General features: G+C 38.6%; 1 protein-coding gene across 2 annotated transcripts in view; it reads left to right on the top strand.

Annotated features, from left to right (window-relative positions):
- The first annotated feature begins 262 nt into the window (after nucleotides 1-262).
- LOC138039095 (paired box protein Pax-3-B-like) overlaps nucleotides 263-18045 on the top strand; it is a 19342-nt gene continuing 1559 nt past the window's right edge. The window contains exons 1-3 of one of the 2 annotated variants that reach the window (XM_068885267.1): nucleotides 263-376; nucleotides 14389-14955; nucleotides 15857-16044. In XM_068885267.1, the coding sequence (XP_068741368.1) occupies nucleotides 343-376; nucleotides 14389-14955; nucleotides 15857-16044 (789 nt within the window). In that variant the 5' untranslated portion in view covers nucleotides 263-342. Of the gene's footprint in view, nucleotides 377-13398; nucleotides 13524-14388; nucleotides 14956-15856; nucleotides 16045-18045 lie in introns of those variants that run through there. The other variant, XM_068885268.1, reaches the window with a different exon arrangement.

Here is an 18045-nt window from a genome sequence, read left to right as displayed (position 1 = left end):
TAATTGAACAACTGACAACACCCCCGCTAATTAGACTCCGTGAGGTTCGGAAAGTCCACGAGCTGTGACGACATACCTACAATCTCGTACGAACGTTGTGTATTTATTTATTCGAGTTTTAATTTTCGTGACGATTCGTACCACGCATTCGGTGGTGTAATCGGTGACCGTTAAAAACTTGACACTACTTACGAAACTTCACGGACTGTGACGAACTTTCTCCGATTGTTTACAAAATGTCACGCGTTAATATTTATTATTCATTGAGGCACATATGAACAATTTGGTTGAATAAACCAGCGACTAGTGAAGACTGGGATTAAGCGTGAATATTTCTTGAAGATGGAGGATTCGTCCGCCTCGTCTTCTGCCGCAGGTGAGACCGACTTTGATTATAGCTTTTTCTTTGCTTCAATAATTTAGAAACGTTCCAAGTTTAGCTTGATGCCTGCAATACATCTTTACACCTTCGAAAATTCTTCACTTATCCTTAACATTCTCAAGCAACTCCATAAATGTGTAATAAGTTACAAAAGAAACCATTTTCGTAAATGTTGAGGTCATTTCAAGTGTTTTGAAATGTTTTCAGTAGCTTCTATATGCATGTGATTAGCTAAAACTGAGACGAATAAGAAAGTTGCACAACACAATTGCAGTGTCGAGCTAACCGGAGTAACTCAGCAGTAACTGTTAATTCAATTATTAAATTGTGTTCTTTAAATGTTCAATGCAATTGGTACGGACTGGCATTGCGGCAATAATTCAAACAAGAGATTGAACAAGTTATCTCAACCATCTGAGTATATTTCTTTTTTATTCGTGGTAACCAGTTCCATGATCCTGTACAAAAAAAAAAATCAAGAAAAGTTTGCCGATTTTGTTTGCTCAGGTTAATTTATGCATCACCATCAGTTCAAAATGGAAAAGACAAATAAATTCCAAATCACCATTTCACTTTTGTTTCACTTATTTAACATCCTAAACATGAATTCTAAGTTAAATTTTCCCCATGCGACGAGAGAAAATGCGACTTTTCTTACGTGAAAACATTGAACGTTAGTTTTTCGAGGGTCAGTAACCGCATCCGGAATCAACATGAGAGAGCCACGGATAAACCAGTCAATATTTTCCTTCCCACGAACTTTAACTTCCCGCAGAGATTTCCACACAACTTGAGGGATTTCATTGCTAGGACCACTAGGTCACTTGAATCAACTCGGGAACGAGTCTACATCAACGGAAAGCCACAACTAAAAGAAGTCCGGCACGAAATTATCCATTACCTATTCAAGGATTTCGCCCTTGTGACATAAGCCGGCGTTTACGAATAACTAACTCATGGCTGTATTAGTAAGATGTTGTCAAAGTATCGGAAAAGCGGTTCAATTCAACCAGGTGGCGAGAAGGTGTGGGCAGACCAAGAGTATCACGGCTCGTGTTGCTCAAAGAATCCGGCAATACACCTAAGATCAACCAGGTCTGTACTCGTGGGAGATACGAGATCGTCTTTTGCACGACAACATTTGCAGTAGTGAAAACCAGCGGAGGAAAGTCACCACACCTGCTTCTTTATCAGCAGCATCTTGTTTAGCCAGCCTCGTTGAGGGAATCGATGACCAACAGAAGCAAACAGGTTTGTAAAAGAAGTACTCTTTATTGTACTCACGTGAAAGCGTTCCATTTGAAACAATTTCAGCTGTTTAAGATTACCTTAAAAAACTCACGAAACACACCTTTTGAAATCACCCTTTATAATTCATTGTAATATGAATTTAGTTGCACTGAATTTGGGGTTAAAGCAGTTCTTTAATTCTAAACATACCTGCCTTATGATTCATATTATTTCCATAAGCTTTTTGCGCATATCAGTTCCGTGCACACAAACAAGAATTGAGTATATTTAGTAAGGTGTCGTGTGTAGTAAATTTACTGTGAACATTATTTGAATGTACATAAACCAAAACAATACGAGTTAGTAAAGTATTGGTATCAAAGAGTCTCTCTTTGTGAAAGCTTGACTTCAAACACCGCATTATGTCACCGATTATTTAAAAATTTGGAACGTACAATGTAGCTTACACAACTCAAAATTGTGCCTGATTGAGGCGTTGAAATAAAAAGTTGTCAAATAAATGAAATAAGTAATTAGTAAATCGTTGGCAGTAGCATGCTTTGGTGCATCCCGAGCCCCCGAAAACAGCGGTGCTTCATAGCAATTGCGTTCATAAGGGCGGTTTTTAACTCCCACCCTTTGCGTTGGGGTTTCTTTGATAAATCAGCTTTCTCTATCATTTCGTTTGGAAAAATACAACAATCTGCTGACCAGGGTGGTCGATCGTGTTTGTTTATTAGCTTTAGCTTGGTTTGTGTCGGTTAATAGTTTTGATTTCTACTGCTAAATGTGAAATTGAATGATTTCACATTTCAACATTGCACTTGCACCCTAACAAACCACGAGGCCTTGTCAGACAAGATCTCGAACTTTGCATTCGAAAAAATTTACTGATTTTGTTCATTTCGATTAAATGAGTGTTTGTTTATTGACACCGCAGAGAATGTCCCAGGAGTTTGAACGGTTCTTATCAAGAGTTTTTCGATTAAGGAGATCCAGTTCCCTCTCCAAACTCAGAAAAAAGTTTCGCATCAAATAACAATCAGCAGAAACTGAATGAGCTGGAGGCAGCCTTTGCTGTCAATCAGTATCCTTCTGCTAGTCTTCTGCTGCAGAAAGAGCTCAGCTGGCAGCAAAATTGGAGTCACGGAATCCAGAATACAGGTACAGGTGCTTTGATTTATGGAAAAGGTAGAATGTCTGTGGTCAACATACGTAAAGCACAACAAGTTTCTAATTGAAAACCGGAGTGTCTAAAGACAATAACCAACATACAATAAAACACAACCGCGATCAAATTCATAATCAACAAATCAAAGAGCTGGCTAAACAGGAATCAAACCGCACAGCAAGAAGTGACATAAATCATATTACTTACTCAAAAAATGCATCCACTATTTTCTAACAGCTGAATCATTTGGTAGTGCCATTTTGTAATATTTTGTCAGTTGTTTTTGCACCAGGTTTTAAACCAAGGAAATCAGTAAAATTAATTTGCACCGTCTCAGCTTAATTACGTTTAAGTTAAATTTGTTTAAAACTGTAGATATTAACCCTCATTCAACCCAGCTTGATAGTTGTTCTATTGCAAATGCAACAACTAAAAGAAAGTTTTCAATAAATAAGTTATAATCTCAGATAATTGAACCTTGTGGTAAATTGCACGGAATAGTAGACCAAGTAAGACTCTTCATTATTGACAACTCTCTGCAATCTACTTGTGACAAAGAACAGAACAGATAGATAGATCATAGCATCATAATATATTTAAGTGGCCCGCCTAGAATAGCTATGCTAAGTGTGGACTACCATGAAAAAACTGGCCTGAGAGGGACATAGAGGGTCAGTCATATTGACTCATTCAACATTTCCAAAATTTTTTTTCCTAGGGTGATCATGTCAGTGAAAATTACTAGATAAGAAATAAGCCAACAAGATCGGATCGGCAGAAAAACTATTGTGATCTGTGTCCATGTAATTGAGTAAAACTTCTCGTTACACGAACAACCTCACATGTGTATTTCCACAAGGTTTCCTTTTGGTAAAGGTGTTTATGTGAAAATTCGATAAGAACTAAAGCATCAAGAACTAATTTATTACCTTCAAGCTGACAGAGCGCCACAAAGGCTTGCGTCAATTACTGTGGCCGCTTTTTTTTTTCCCTCCCAACCATGATACACAACAGAAGACAGACTACAACACGGGGAACTACGTGCCCTACTCTTAGCGACAAGTGTGTGCGTGCGTTAGCCAGTTCTTTGATTTGTGTATGAACATTGAAGGGTTGTGAGACGGGGCCTAAGGTTTATCGTCCTTATTCGAGAAGACTTAAGAGTCTAACCATTTGCAGATGTAATTACAAAGGCAGCACTTTCTCCTCAGTTATTTAAAACAAACTGAGCAACCGGTGGGCGGTGGATTTCCTCATCAGCAGAGCCTAGCTAATGGCATATGTCTACTTGTAAATCCATGAAATTTAGTGAAACCACTTGTTTCACATGTGTATTTCCTTTCACCTTTTTCACATTTGTTTTTGTGCTTAGAGTAAATTGTTAATTGTAATATTTTCTCGAAAACGTGATTGATGTACTCAAAGAAAAGCAATTAAAAAACTGTGCTTTGCAGGTGTTGGCCACCTGGGCCTTCAGTTTCACAAGTAGTAAACAGAATATTTCTGCTTCTGTGTACTATATCAAAATTAATGTGAAGGAAAATGCGGATGCAATAGTTATGTAGTGAGGAAAAGAGATTTCTTAGCGTGGACTCAACTAGAAGGGAGACAGGCAACATGGATAGGCCATATTTAGCTCTTACATCGAAGGAGATCCGTATTCCTCCGTTATCCAGAGGAAGGAGAATAAAGACGCTGGAATATCTTAAGGGAAAATTCTTATGATGAGATAAGACCCTGCCTGGAGATTCCTCTGATGCAGGAAGAAATGGAAGCCATGTGGTGCAAGTTCCTGATAAACTATAGTAATTTCTATAGGAATTCCGAAGTTTTTGACTCCATGAATTTAGCGCATGAAGCATGTCGTGCGCCTAAACTCCGCCGTGATCTTAAAAAGTCCCTCATAGTTTTTTTCGTTAAAAAGATCGACCTCAGTGATTGGCCTAAACAATACTTTGTACTTCAAGTGTTTACCAGTCATCCATTTTCAACTCATATGTTCTGGAAAAGAGATGGCGGCCTGTCTCTCTGTACAAATATGCTATATAATTTTGTATTTTGGGTTTTAGGTGTGGTTTTCAAACCGAAGAGTCAAATGCAAAACTCGCCGAAGGCATACGATTCATGAAACAAATGCCACTACAGATTTGGAGCCAAAGCAGTGTACATGTCAGCGCCGATATTCAGATCCTCATATACATTTATCACCACATATTATAAGAACCGGGCCTTCTAGAATATTTTTCCCCCACAATCTTTAGTCATGTCTTGACTTGATACCTTTAAGAAACAATTATCTTGTTTTGCCGAGACTAATATTAACGGCAGCGCAGTCTAAAAGATGAAAAAAGGATCTTCATATGTACATGAAACTGATCCCATCAGATCATTTGATGCTAGTCGTCATTTTGACTATATACAATTTTTGATTTGCCTCTTACGCTGTTTAATTGGCTCAATTTGAATTAAGTCTTGGTGTATTTGAAACAATTCGGTAGTGACGTCTTTATATATGCGCGATTCCTGCTTTTTAAAGAAATGGACAAATTGGTTTCATCAAATTTTTACTGAGCGAACTGCAAGTGACTTTTTCTTTGTCTGGATTTGGGAATAAAAAGGTTAATGGTACAAGGGAATCGCGCATCAGTGTTCGAAGTGCAGTAAAAATGTAACAAAAACAGAAGCCTAGCTCAACACATCAAGGAAGCCACGAAATCCAAAAAAAGTACTGATCACATTTTATATTTTCCTATGACGACAGAATCGATCTGCTAAGCGGATAATACTATTCGAGAGTAGCTGATTAGGCAGGTTGGTCTCGTTATTAATGTTTACTTAAACCTTTGTATTAAAAATATTATAGTAAATACTTGACCATGCACCAAATAGAAACAGATGGAATTTGAACCAACGATCCTGGCTTTATGATGTAGTCGGATGTACGGAGATATTTAAGACAATGGTACTCTGGTCCCAAAGGTTTTTCTTGAGCGGCGAGAAGAGAAAAACCTCTGGTTACCTTGGACTTGATAATTACATAAGGGACCAATGGCAACCTAGCAATCACGCGTCGCCTCGGTATTACCAATCAAACGAACCAATTATATTGATGTGCGTGTTTCTAAGAATATCAACCAATCCGAGCCTGAGGGCTCAGATCCTGATCCTGACGTCTGCATGAAAGTGAGATTCAAGTCCAAGGTAACTAGAGGTTTTTTCTCTTCGCCGCCGCTTCGCGACTCGTATTTGCCGCTTCGCAGCAGCTCTCTCGCGGCTCAAGGAAAAACCTCTGGGACCTGGGTAAGACAATGGTAGACAAGTAGCCAGGACTGCATCACGCAGTCACAGTGTCATGGCTTAACCGCATCGCAGTATCACATGAACATCCAATAAATGGTGAAAAGACCATTGATCTACCCAACCATCTAAATATTCAATTTAATATTTGTTGTAAATCTAAGTTTGTAAACACATCAGAAGAAATGTTTTCCCAAAACCTAGGCCATTTTTTTAAAAATGGGGATATATCAAAACTTTATGGTTACTGTGTGAAATTTCAGCTCAGTGAAAACGCAAACTAAATCTAAAATGCTTCCGCAAAATATAACAATGTACTGTGAGCATATGAAAAGAACGAAATATTGGTTGGTGAATTTCTTAATGCATACTTCTTTGTGTTTCGAAAGGTAAAGGGTTTTTTTTGTTTTTGTGCTCCTTCTTCATAGATAGTTACATTATAAGTTATAGCTTTAATTGAAACCTTTTTTTTTTGTTGGAAAAGAAAAACATTGTCTAGTATCAAACAAATGTTTAAGAAATTGTTGCCACTTTCTGTAAACTACTTTTGCCAAAAAGATGCAAATCAAAGTGTGTTTAACTGTCTCTAGAGAAAAAGAAAAGTCTATTCCAGTTTTGTTTCTTTATTACTGATTTGAAAAATCCTATAACCCGTAAGGGTAAATTAAGTACATTGGTCTACCGTATCCCCGTCGAACTTTCATGGAATGATAAACCGAGCTTAGCGAGCAATCCTCTTTATCTTCTCACATTCATAATTGCGGTACAAAAAATATCGATTATGCTGGTTTATGAAAAAAACACGCAAACGTTTGATATCCACTAAGACAGTGAAATCTAAACTGGAGCAGTACTTGGTGAAGTCAGTAACTTACTTCTTTGTACATTACTTTCAGTTTGAATTCACTCTTGAATACATTTCTCGAACGAGAAAACTAGTCCTAAAAACACAAGCGCTTGTCTTTGCAATGTAGTGTCCGTGGCAATTATTTAGTAGCACGTGGTTCGCCTCATTTTTGCCTAGTAAATCCAGTTACCCTTAACATCAGTCTAGATAATTAATTCAACTTTTCTATACTCTTGCCTCTAGCCATTTGCTGCATAATAGGCACTTTTTATCACTAGGCATTTCACATTTGCGTAATATAATTCAGATTTTTCTCTATTCTTACCTTAAAAAATAAAATACAACATGATGAATGGATGATAGCAATTAATGAATGTCTGATCAGCTCGTAATAGACTTTTAAACAGTTTTATTGATATCATTCTTTCAACAGAAAATAAGGCCATTAAGAAAGATATGACATCCGTAAATTCGAATAATAAATCTTCTCAAGTCGCTTCTAATTTCGCGGGAATTTACCGTAGTCCCGAAGTCCACAGTCCACATTCCATCTGACCCAATGATAGGGTTAAATGCGATCGTGGACATGTGTTTACATTTAAAACTGTTGTTAACGGCATTGATTCCAATCAAAACCAGAAAAAAGATGCTAAATGCAAGTCTCTACGATGATATTTAAAAATATTTAATACTTTTTCTTAACAATACTGGGAGAATCATAAAATTACGATATCTGTTACAGAGTCATACGATAACCGGATATTACATTGCGTGCCACGAAAACACAAAAACTCGTTTCCGGTCACGCACACAATTCTTTAATGCACGTTTCCTCTTTAATCTGTCATGTAGTCTTCTGTGGTTTAGTGGTCATCGCCATTGCCTCAGGAAGAGAGATGGAAGAGATATCGAGTGCGAATCACACTTGAACTGCCTTATTCAGAGAAATTTTACGCATGCGAAGCCAGAGCGCGATCCGAAAAAAACATAAATGAATAAAAAAGTCCAAACACGGAGTCGAATCCTATACTTTGTTCCTCGAACACGTTGGACTGCCTTAAAATGGGGCCTCTCGTAGTTGTTCTCGCTGTAACTTAATTATGTTCAATCAGCAACAGATGCCGCTCCGATGATGTGACAATTCTTCCCAAGTAACCTACTCCGAGTTGTCTACGTGTGTACAATAATTTAAATGATATCTATTCAGGGGCGTGGCTTCCTTTACGCAAATACGCACGTGTGTACTTGAGTATATTGATAGGATTTAAATTTTCTGTTAGAAGTCAAAGCCCTCCAAGTCACCAGTACCCACTTCCCGGTAATTTTTTGAAGAAAAATTGTGATGATGATGTTATAACAGAGTTTGCAACGTCTTGCCTTTTGCTTGTAAGCCAAAGCAAGTATTAGGGAATTTGTTTTTGCATATTTGAAGAATGGTTCATTAATCATTGATTGCTTTTTTTTGAGAGAGAAAATGTGCTTCATTAATTATTTTTTTTGTTCCAAAACAAAACAATGCAAACAGTAAAATTAACATTGAGAAACAGTACTGTTAGATCCAGTTGTTCTGAGTTCTTGAAACTGTTTGAGGAGGTGGTTTTAAGTTGTTCCAAGAGTAACTTGGCCGCACTCTTTTTGACATGTGGACATCAAACCTTGAACACGTCTGTGTTATGAACAGCCAAACCGGAGAAATCTATTTTTTTTTTTTGGAATTAAAAAAAAAAAACCCGATGGACTTTAACTCCAAGAAGTGTAAGATCATGAGAATTACTAGGAAACAAGTCTGGGTTATCCTGGAACTCTCACAATGATATGTGGATTGCTACCAAGGGAAACAGAATGTTGGGTTGAATATCAAGAGAACTTGCAAAGATCTCAAGGAGGTAACTAGCTTAAAGTCCGGCTATGTATTGATCCCTAATCAGGTCTAGTTTAGAGTATTGTTCGGTTGTCTGGTCTCCATTCACTAAGAGAAACATGAGAGAAATTAAATTGGAGTGAATTCAGTGTAGGGAAATCAAGTTCATTTTAAAAGCCAGTGAGTCATATGAGCTTCGTTGAAGTAAGCTCAGGTTGCTGCCTCGAAGAGTGGCGTTTCCTATTCGATGTCAGTTTTTTTTAAGGAGCTTCATTAATGGTCATATGGATGTCGATTTTTCCCAATTCTAGGATTTTTTCTGCCAAGAGGACACTTTAATCTGACTAGATCATTAAGAAAGAGATATGCTCGCACAAATGTACTTAAAAATAGTTACTTTCATAGTGGAACATTCTGCCTTATGAGGTCAGCTCAGCGTCTAGTATGGACATTTTTAAAACTAATGTGATAAATTTTCTAAGGCAAAATGTAAATATGAATTTTACCGATATTTTATTGTTCTATTACTAGAGTGGTTTTCAATTGAGTGTCGAAAGTAATTAGTGAATTACTTTGGTTTATGATTACTTCACTCAGTGATTGGTTCAAAGTTCTCGCGCCATTTTTTTCAACCAATCAGAAGTGAAACCAAAACCAATCGTGGCTCGCGCGTGCACATTTTCCGCGCTTTGCGTCGGCTACTTGTAATTACTTAGAGTTTTGATTGGTTTACTGGATTGTCTCCGACCTTTTTGATTGGCCAAAGTAATTACTTTGGTTTGGTTTACGACACTCAATTGAAAACTGCTCTATTACTATTACTATTACTATTATTACTATCATTACTCGTCATTATTATTGTGTTTGTATGATAATTATGGAGTTGTAGAGGCATAGTGAACTTCATCTACTTAGCTTTAGTATATTGAGCTCGGCTCTAGTTGTAAGCTGACTAGCGGTTCAATAATTGTTGTCTGTTATAGGATTCTATGATATGTGTTCTAATTTCAAAAGCATTCGCAACAGCTTGCACTATGAGACCATCACACCAAATGCCTTGTCTGGACATAGTGTTCAAAAGTAGTGGACAAAACACTGACCCCAGTCCATGGACTACCCAAATGAAAAAAAAACGTAAAAAACTAGGAGTAATCATTAAAGTAGCGTCTCAATTAGTGCTTAAGCCTAAAAATCTATTTTAAACGGCGTTGATCATCAGCATTTAAGTCTAAGCACCCATTTTAAAAGGTCTGGCTTTCGATAACTGTTGTGATGGCCTATTACGTCATGTAAGTGAAGTGAAACCGATGCAAATCCTGGATTTAGTCACAATGTGGCCGTGGAGACGAAAATAAACAAGCTAGGTACGAGCAATATGAGTATTATATAATAACCAAATTCATATATACACGAACCTGGTCCCATCGGATCATTTGAGAAGAGCTAAAACAATCAACGTAAATCAAGTCAAATGTTGTTAATTTGAGGAGAGATGCAGAGTAGAGAACGATCAAACTCAACCCACATATCACGCCATCACGCCGAGCCTGGAGTCGAACCCAAGCCATATTGGTGGGAGGCGAGTGCTCTCACCACTGCGCCATCCCTGCACCCCTCTTATGTTTTGTTTCGAACGTAAGTCCGCCATTTTCAAGGGTTGGTACGAGTGACTGAAGTAGGGGAAGGGCGGGAAAAGGAAGGAAAGAGTAATTTTCTTGAAACGAGTTATGGCTGTAAATAGGAAACTGAAAAAAATAAAATATTTAGTATCTTTATACGAAATAGTTTTTGTGCCTACCGCCCTTGCGCAGGTAGACACTAAGCTATCCTGAAAATTGTTTGGTAGGTTATCGGTAAGCGATCTTTAATCGATAAGTGATCCGTAATGCCGAAAGTACACCGGAAGACACGACGACTTCATCATTTGTCAACGTAAAGACTCCACCAGGTTTGGGTCATGAATGGGGCTGTCAAATGACGATGTCAAATGCAAACCAGCCAGCGTCATAGCGCAAGCTGTCAACAAGGTAAATAATGAGCGAACCCCCCCACCCAGTGAGAGTTCTTGTGCATTTAGTGACACAGTGCCCAAACTGACTGGTGGTTATTTAATCTGTATTTAACCAACGGTAAAGTGTCATCAGCTAAGATAAAAAACCATATGTACAATTAAAAATTTAAAAACCAGTATAGATAAAGCTAGTTGTAAAAACTACCATTAAATATCTTACTCAACAACACAAAATAAAAGCTGCTTTGATACCATGAATGCCGTGTTTAGAATAATAGGTTAGAGAACCTCTTTAATCAGTCGTTTGAATTGATTGAGGGACTCTGTTTTTCTTAGTTCTAATGGCAAATTCGCAGAGTCTCTCAAACAATAACCAGAATCGCGATGGACAAATTTCGAGCAGCGATACTCAGGTGCTAGTCCCGGTAGGGACTTAAATACCATTGTTGCTCTTTCAATTTGTCTTTTGAGAGACTAGGGACTTCCATCCTAAGAGTTTAAATAAATTGTTGACATCAGTGTCATAGTTAGAATAGGTCACGACACGGGCTGCTTCTGTTTTGCAGTTTGTCCTGCCAAAGTTACTCCACAGTTTGCCCCAAACAATATTGGAGTAGTACAAAGGAGGTTGTACTAGGGCCTGATAAATAGAATGTAAGGTCTCATAGGGGACAAGATCCCTGATTCGCTTTATGACCCCAATGCCAAAAGCAATTTTCCTGGTTAACTTAGCAATATGGCTTCTCCAACTAAGCTTATCATCGATAAGCACTCTAGTCACTGTGATTTAGCAGCAGTAACATGCTCAATAGGAGAGCCATTGATTGAAGATCTAGGAGGAAACTGTTAGAGTACACAGTCCTCTGCCTTGACCCAATAAGCATAAATTCAGTTTTTGTCAGATATTAAACGTGAGTTTATTCGCTATATGCCAATTGCTAACATTTACTAAAATCATTAATTTAGACAAGATTAGATGTTGTCAGCGCTGAAACCTGCGTAGGTTAGGGAAGTATCATCCGGCATACATCCTTGATTGACAATTGAAAGGCAATTTGGTAACATCATTAATATACAGTAAAAATAACAGCGGCCTATAAGATAGTGCCTTGAGTGCGACCCATTAACTGAGCATCTCTGCATGCGGTTGTCCAAGTTATGACTCAAACCAAGAGTGCGCATTATTCGCATATGCCTAATTCCTTGATTTAGATAAAAGGATTTCGCGATTGACCGTATCAAAGGTTTTCTTCAAGTCCAGGAAGACGACTGCATTGACTTTACCTTGGTCAACGTGTGATCGGGATCGAGAGTTTGGAGTGAAAAATCGCGGCGACTGAGTAAAGGCCTTTCGAGAAACAGAGACTCAGCTGTCCTCGTTTTTCTCCGAAATCTTTTGGCTGCTGCCTGGCTCCTCCAAATAATGTAACGAACCCGATATGTTATGGTTGAAACTTCACTAACTTTCGCACCGAAGACTTCAAGTTTTCTTTACAAACCTAGATAGTAAACGACAGTTAACCATTCCAGTATTATGCCTATAACTAATTCCTTCCATTCAGTCCATTACCGAATTGGAATTCTGTGGGAAAGATTGTGCGCTAGATGTGCATAAGTTATATTCCTTAGCTAGGCGAGTATATAGAATTTGGCAAGTTCGAAATTTGAAACCGTCCCATCATGAAGAAGCCTGAATCCTTTCGTCCTCCATGCTGTGCAGGTGCAGAACAAGGCTTAATAAAACTGTGGTAGTCAATAGGTCCTTGTCGGACCCCTGTGGTTGCGCGACTGCAGGCATCATTTGTGAGTTGTCTTGATCAGTACGTCTTAGAACGCTTTCCATTTAACAGAACTGACCTGCCAGACCTGGCATTTGGAAGGACTAACTCTACAACGCCTTGAAAATTAACATACTTCAAGGATAATATCTGACCTGCTAATCGCCCTTTCTCGCAGTCGGAGACTGAATTACTAAGGGCGCAGCTCAACGAGGTCGGACCGAAGGAGCTGTGCTGCCGGCTAGGCGCTCGGCCCCTGAACACGACCCATGAATGACCTCGGAGCACAGCACCACAGCCTGATGGAAAAGGCCGGGAGTCGATTTTGATGAGGGAGGAAAACCGGAGTACCCGGAGAAAAAACCCTCGGAGTCAGATTGAGATCGACTGAAACTCAGCCCACATACGATCCGAGCCAGAGTTTTAACCCTCCTTCAGAAGAATGCGAGGAATCATCAAGCAAGTGTTCCTTCAAAGTGTTGCATTTTCTTTGCAAACTGACGGATCTGGCCGGCCAGCTCTTAAGTTCATCCCCGCTCAGTTTCCTTCTTGTCAAAACAAGAGAAAGTATAAATTGCGTCCTACACAGTGATTGGCTTTTGGACAAAACACTTGGCCGACTCTTCCAAATTGAACTCAAAGCTGAAATATACTTCAGTATATGAATTGAGCAGTATCTGAGAAACACCCCCGCATCGTGTGTAAATTCCTCATTGTTGATTTCGTGACGCCTCGTGCCACGCATCCGGGGTTGTAATCGGTGACGGGTACCAACTCTACGCCACTTACGATAATTCACCGACTGTGACGAAGCTTCTCGGGTTGTTTACAAAATGTCATTGAGGCACATATGAACAATTGGTTGAATGCACTAGCTACCAGTGAAGAATTTAGCGTGAACATTTCTTGAAGATGGAGGATTCGTCCGCCTCTTCTTCTGCCGCAGGTGAGACCGAATTACATTACAGCTTTTTCTTTGCTACAATAATTTAGAAACGTTACTATTTTAGCTTGATGGCTGCAACACATCTTTACACCTTCGAAAACTCCGACTTCACTTCTGTATCCTTAACATTTTCAAGTAACTTTCGATATTAACGACCATTAACTGCATCGACCTCAGTGTACCAAGCTACAAAATTGAGGCCATTTGAAGTGTTTGAAATGTTTTCAGTAGCTCTTCTAAATGTGTACTGTTTAGCTAAAAGACGAGTAAGTGTCGAGCTAGCCAGAGCAACCGACTCAGCATTTAGGGTTTATTCAACTGGCAATTAAATTGTGCTCCATTTAAATTTGGTGCAGACTGGCATCACGGCAATAATCCAAACAAGAGAATTGAACAAGCTGCTATCTCGACCATCTTAATTTGTTCCTCTTTTGTTAACCATTTCGATGATCATGTACAGCAAAAGATCCAGAAAAGTTCAATTTTTCTTACCTAGATTTATGCATTGCACCCGCCCATTATTTCAAAATGAAAAGACAAATAAATTTCAAATCACAGTTGACTTGGTTTCACTCATTTAAGGTCCTAAAGATAGATTCTAACTTAGGTTTCTTGCACATACCAAGAGAGAAAATGCGACTTTTCTTACGTGAAAACACTGAACGTGAGTTTACGAGGTTCAGTAACCGCATCCGGCATCACACATTTTTTCCAGCTGAAAGAGATACCGATGCGTTCAGTCAATTTTTTCCTTCCCACGATTGCCAAACTTTAATTTCCTGCAGAGATCTCCGCTGAGCTCTCTGCATGTCTACACAAATTCAAATACACAGTGTCAAATTATAACAAGTGATTTCATTTGTAGGACCAGGTCGCTTGAATCAACTCGGGGGCGTCTACATCAACGGAAAGCCACTACCAAAAGAAGTCCGGCACGAAATTATTTCATTAGCTATTCAAGGACTTCGCCCTTGCGACATAAGCCGGCGTTTACGAATAACTCATGGCTGTATTAGTAAGCTGTTGTCAAAGTATCGGAAAAGCGGTTCAATTCAACCAGGTGGAGAAGGTGTGGGCAGACCAAGAGTAATTACAGCTCGTGTTGCTCAAAGAATCCGGCAATACACCCAAGATCAACCAGGTCTGTACTCGTGGGAGATACGAGATCGTCTTTTGCACGACAACATTTGCAGTAGTGAAAACATTCCTTCTCCGAGTTCAATTAACCGCTTGTTGAGGAAGAAAGATAAAGGAAAAACATTATCAGAGTCTAGAAGCGAGCTTGATAGCAGCAGTACTTATACTATTGCAAGTATTTTGAATCTCTCATCTAAGACTAGCAAAGGAAAATCATTGCACCCTGCTTCTTCATCAGCAGCAAGTTGTTTAGAAAGCCACGTTGAGGGAACCTATGACCAAAAGAAACAAACAGGTTTGTAAAAGAAGTTCTCTTTATTGTGCTCATGTTTATGTGCTTCATTTGCTTTGTCTAATCAAATATGCTTTGAAGCGGCGAACCCCTTTATTTGAGATGTTTTCATAAGCCCTCAGAAACCATTGCCAAGTTTTATGTAGTTGTTGTCCTTCTGGCTTCTGGCACTGATGTTTGTATTTGCCTACCATGGATGTAGAGTTTTGGGTGATTCAGTTTTGAATTCATTTAGTCCCATGATTGATAATCCGGGCAGCTATCAACTGAAAGGCTAAGCTTGCATATTCACAGAGCCTTGTATAAGTCCATTCATATCTTACCCAGAATCTCGATGATGGCATAAGCTATTGTGAGGGAAAAATCAGTAAATGGCGCATTGTATTAAGTACACTGAGTAATGTGAGATTTTTACAAGGCTAAGGTATCAATCAAAAGAACGAGAATTGAGAAGAAAAAAGCTTTTCATGAATGGTTGTCGACAATGTTGTTTAATGTAGAGGGGCAACTGTTTTAATCTGTAATAATTCAGGCTAACATTACTACTGAATACACAGTTATTACAGTAAATGTGCTTTAGAAAAAAACACTTGCTGGTAACAGAAGTAATCTAAGTTGCTAAACTTGTTGGTTAATTATTTTATCACCGAGATTACTTTCAGACTCTTAGGAATCACACCATTTGAAATAATTCTTTTAGTATGAATTTAGTTGCACTGAATCGGGGGTTAAAGCAATTCTTTAACGCTAAACAAAGCTCGCTTTGGATTGCACAAAAGATTGAGGCTACCTCCGAACGATTGACAAGATCTCGAACTTTATTTCGAAAAATTGACTGATTTGTTATTTGTATAAGTGAGTGTTTTGTTTGTTGATACTGAAGAGAATGTCTCAAAATTTGAAGGCTCTTGTCAAGAGTCTTCGATTGAAGAGATTCAGTTCCCGCTACAAACTCAAGAAAGAACACGCATCAAATACAATGAGCAGCAAGTGAAGGAGCTGGAAGCAGCGTTTGCTATAAATCAGTATCCCTCTGCTGCAGAAAGAGATCAGCTGGCAGCAAAGATTGGAGTCATGGAATCAAAAATACAGGTACATGTGGTTTGATTATGGAAAAGCTAGTCTGTCTGCGGTCAACATCTGTAAAGCACGACACTTTTATAACATCCAAAGTCTCTATGACGCAATAACCAACATGCAAAGTAAAACACAACAACAACAAATGCATGAACAGTAATCAACAAATCAAAGAATTTGCTGAACACAAATCAAACAGAAGATGCATGTGACATAAGTCATCTTACTTACTCAAAGAATACATCCACCATTCTTTAACCGCTGACGTTTCTGAACTAAACGTTGAAAGCGTATCATTTGGTAGCGCCATTTTGTACTATTTGTTTTGTTTTTGGACTAGGTTTTAAATTAGGAACAAATAATTATCATATTTGCGTCACGATGAGAATTACGAGCCTTTCGGGTTAATTAATACTGTGAAAAAAATAAAGAAAAACCTTTTGTCGTTCAGAAGAAGAATTACAAAGATAGTAGAGGGAAGGCCAAAGAGTTTCGTGATGGAAGGTTTGGCGCAAGAGTCGATGGAGAGACCTAACGCCCTCCTGCCCACGTTTGTCTTCTATCTGTGGTGTCAAATTCCATTGCAGCTGTTTAAGGACACGTATGCGTGATATTTAGAAGGAAATACAAAGTTGAACGCACTGCGTATTCTTCGTTACGTGGTTTAGAGGCACACGGAAATCGATAAAATTTATTTGTACATCTATGTCCAGAAATGCACCTAATTAGATGCCGCCCAATTTTGACATCCGACTCTTTAAGTCTAAGCCTTTGCTACCTATTTGTAACGATAAGGTTAGGGTTAGCCCAGCCTTAAAGCCTTAAAACCCAGCCTTATTTTAAGCTTATGGTTAATGCAGCTGATTATCCATACTTGAGGAGCAGCTGCTTTGAGGACGTGATGCTTATTGTCTGTATTCCGAGACACAAGTCAAGTTGATTTTTGGGAGAAGAACAAGGGGACACTTCGTGACGCTTATTGAAAGCGGCTTACATCTAATTGGGGATATTTCTGGACATATCATTTGCACACTCTCTTTGTTTCAGTTTGATTTCGTTTTAGTTTTTTCTCTGACAAAGCGTAGTTAACCCTCACACAACCTAGTTTAAGTTGATTCCTCAGAAAAAAAAGTTGTCGAAGGATTTTCTTGAAACTTTCCCTGAATATCCCCTACTAATCCCTACTTTGAGGACTACAATAAAAAAGATGTCACCGTGCTTGCGTAAGAGATATAATGTACTGATACTAATCACGCGCGTTATTTCATCGGCTCAGGGTACATTTTGTGGTAGCTAAAGTAGAAGGTTTTTAAAGTAACACTTGAAAAAACACCTGAAAGGAAAGTCGATAACTTAAGAAATAAGACAAGAAAGATCATCGGCAGAACCTAACGCGGTCTGTATGTCCGTGAAATTAAGTAAAACCACTTGTGACATGAATAACCTTACATGTGTATTTACAAAAGGTTGCGTTTTTGTTAAGATGACTATGTGAAAAGTCGATAAGAAATAAGGCAAGATCTCATTACATGAATAACCTCACATGGGTATTTCCTTTGATTAAATTTACGACCTCGGATATTGCGTTTCTAGCTTTCTAATTGGTTCACTCAAACTCGGTTATCAGCTCATATACCGTATACCCTAATACAGAAAATGTGCCAAGCTGAAAAATGTGTGCGGGAAACGAAACTTTTCCTACTATTGGCCTATTAATATCAAAACGCAAAACAACGGACCAAACAGAGCGTTTCATTGCGAAGAAACAAAGCAAACTCTACTTTCATAATGAAAAATGGGATCACTTCTTATCCATAATGGACCATGAGTTTTCAAGACACCTCCAACTCCCAACTTATATTGTAATATGTTGAAGGATAGTGTATAGTGCGTATAGCTTGGACGTGTAGTGTAGTTTGGATGTTCTGTGTTTAGCATAGACAGATAGCGTAGTTTCGATATATAGCTCGGATGTGTAGTGAAAATTTAAAGTGTAAACAAATACAATATTAAAAA

The sequence above is a fragment of the Montipora capricornis genome, chromosome 2 (genome assembly GCF_036669925.1).
Source record: "Montipora capricornis isolate CH-2021 chromosome 2, ASM3666992v2, whole genome shotgun sequence".
Taxonomy (NCBI): domain Eukaryota; kingdom Metazoa; phylum Cnidaria; class Anthozoa; order Scleractinia; family Acroporidae; genus Montipora; species Montipora capricornis.
The sequence above is the reverse complement of the archived record's forward strand: the minus strand, read 5'-3'. Positions and strand labels throughout refer to the sequence as shown.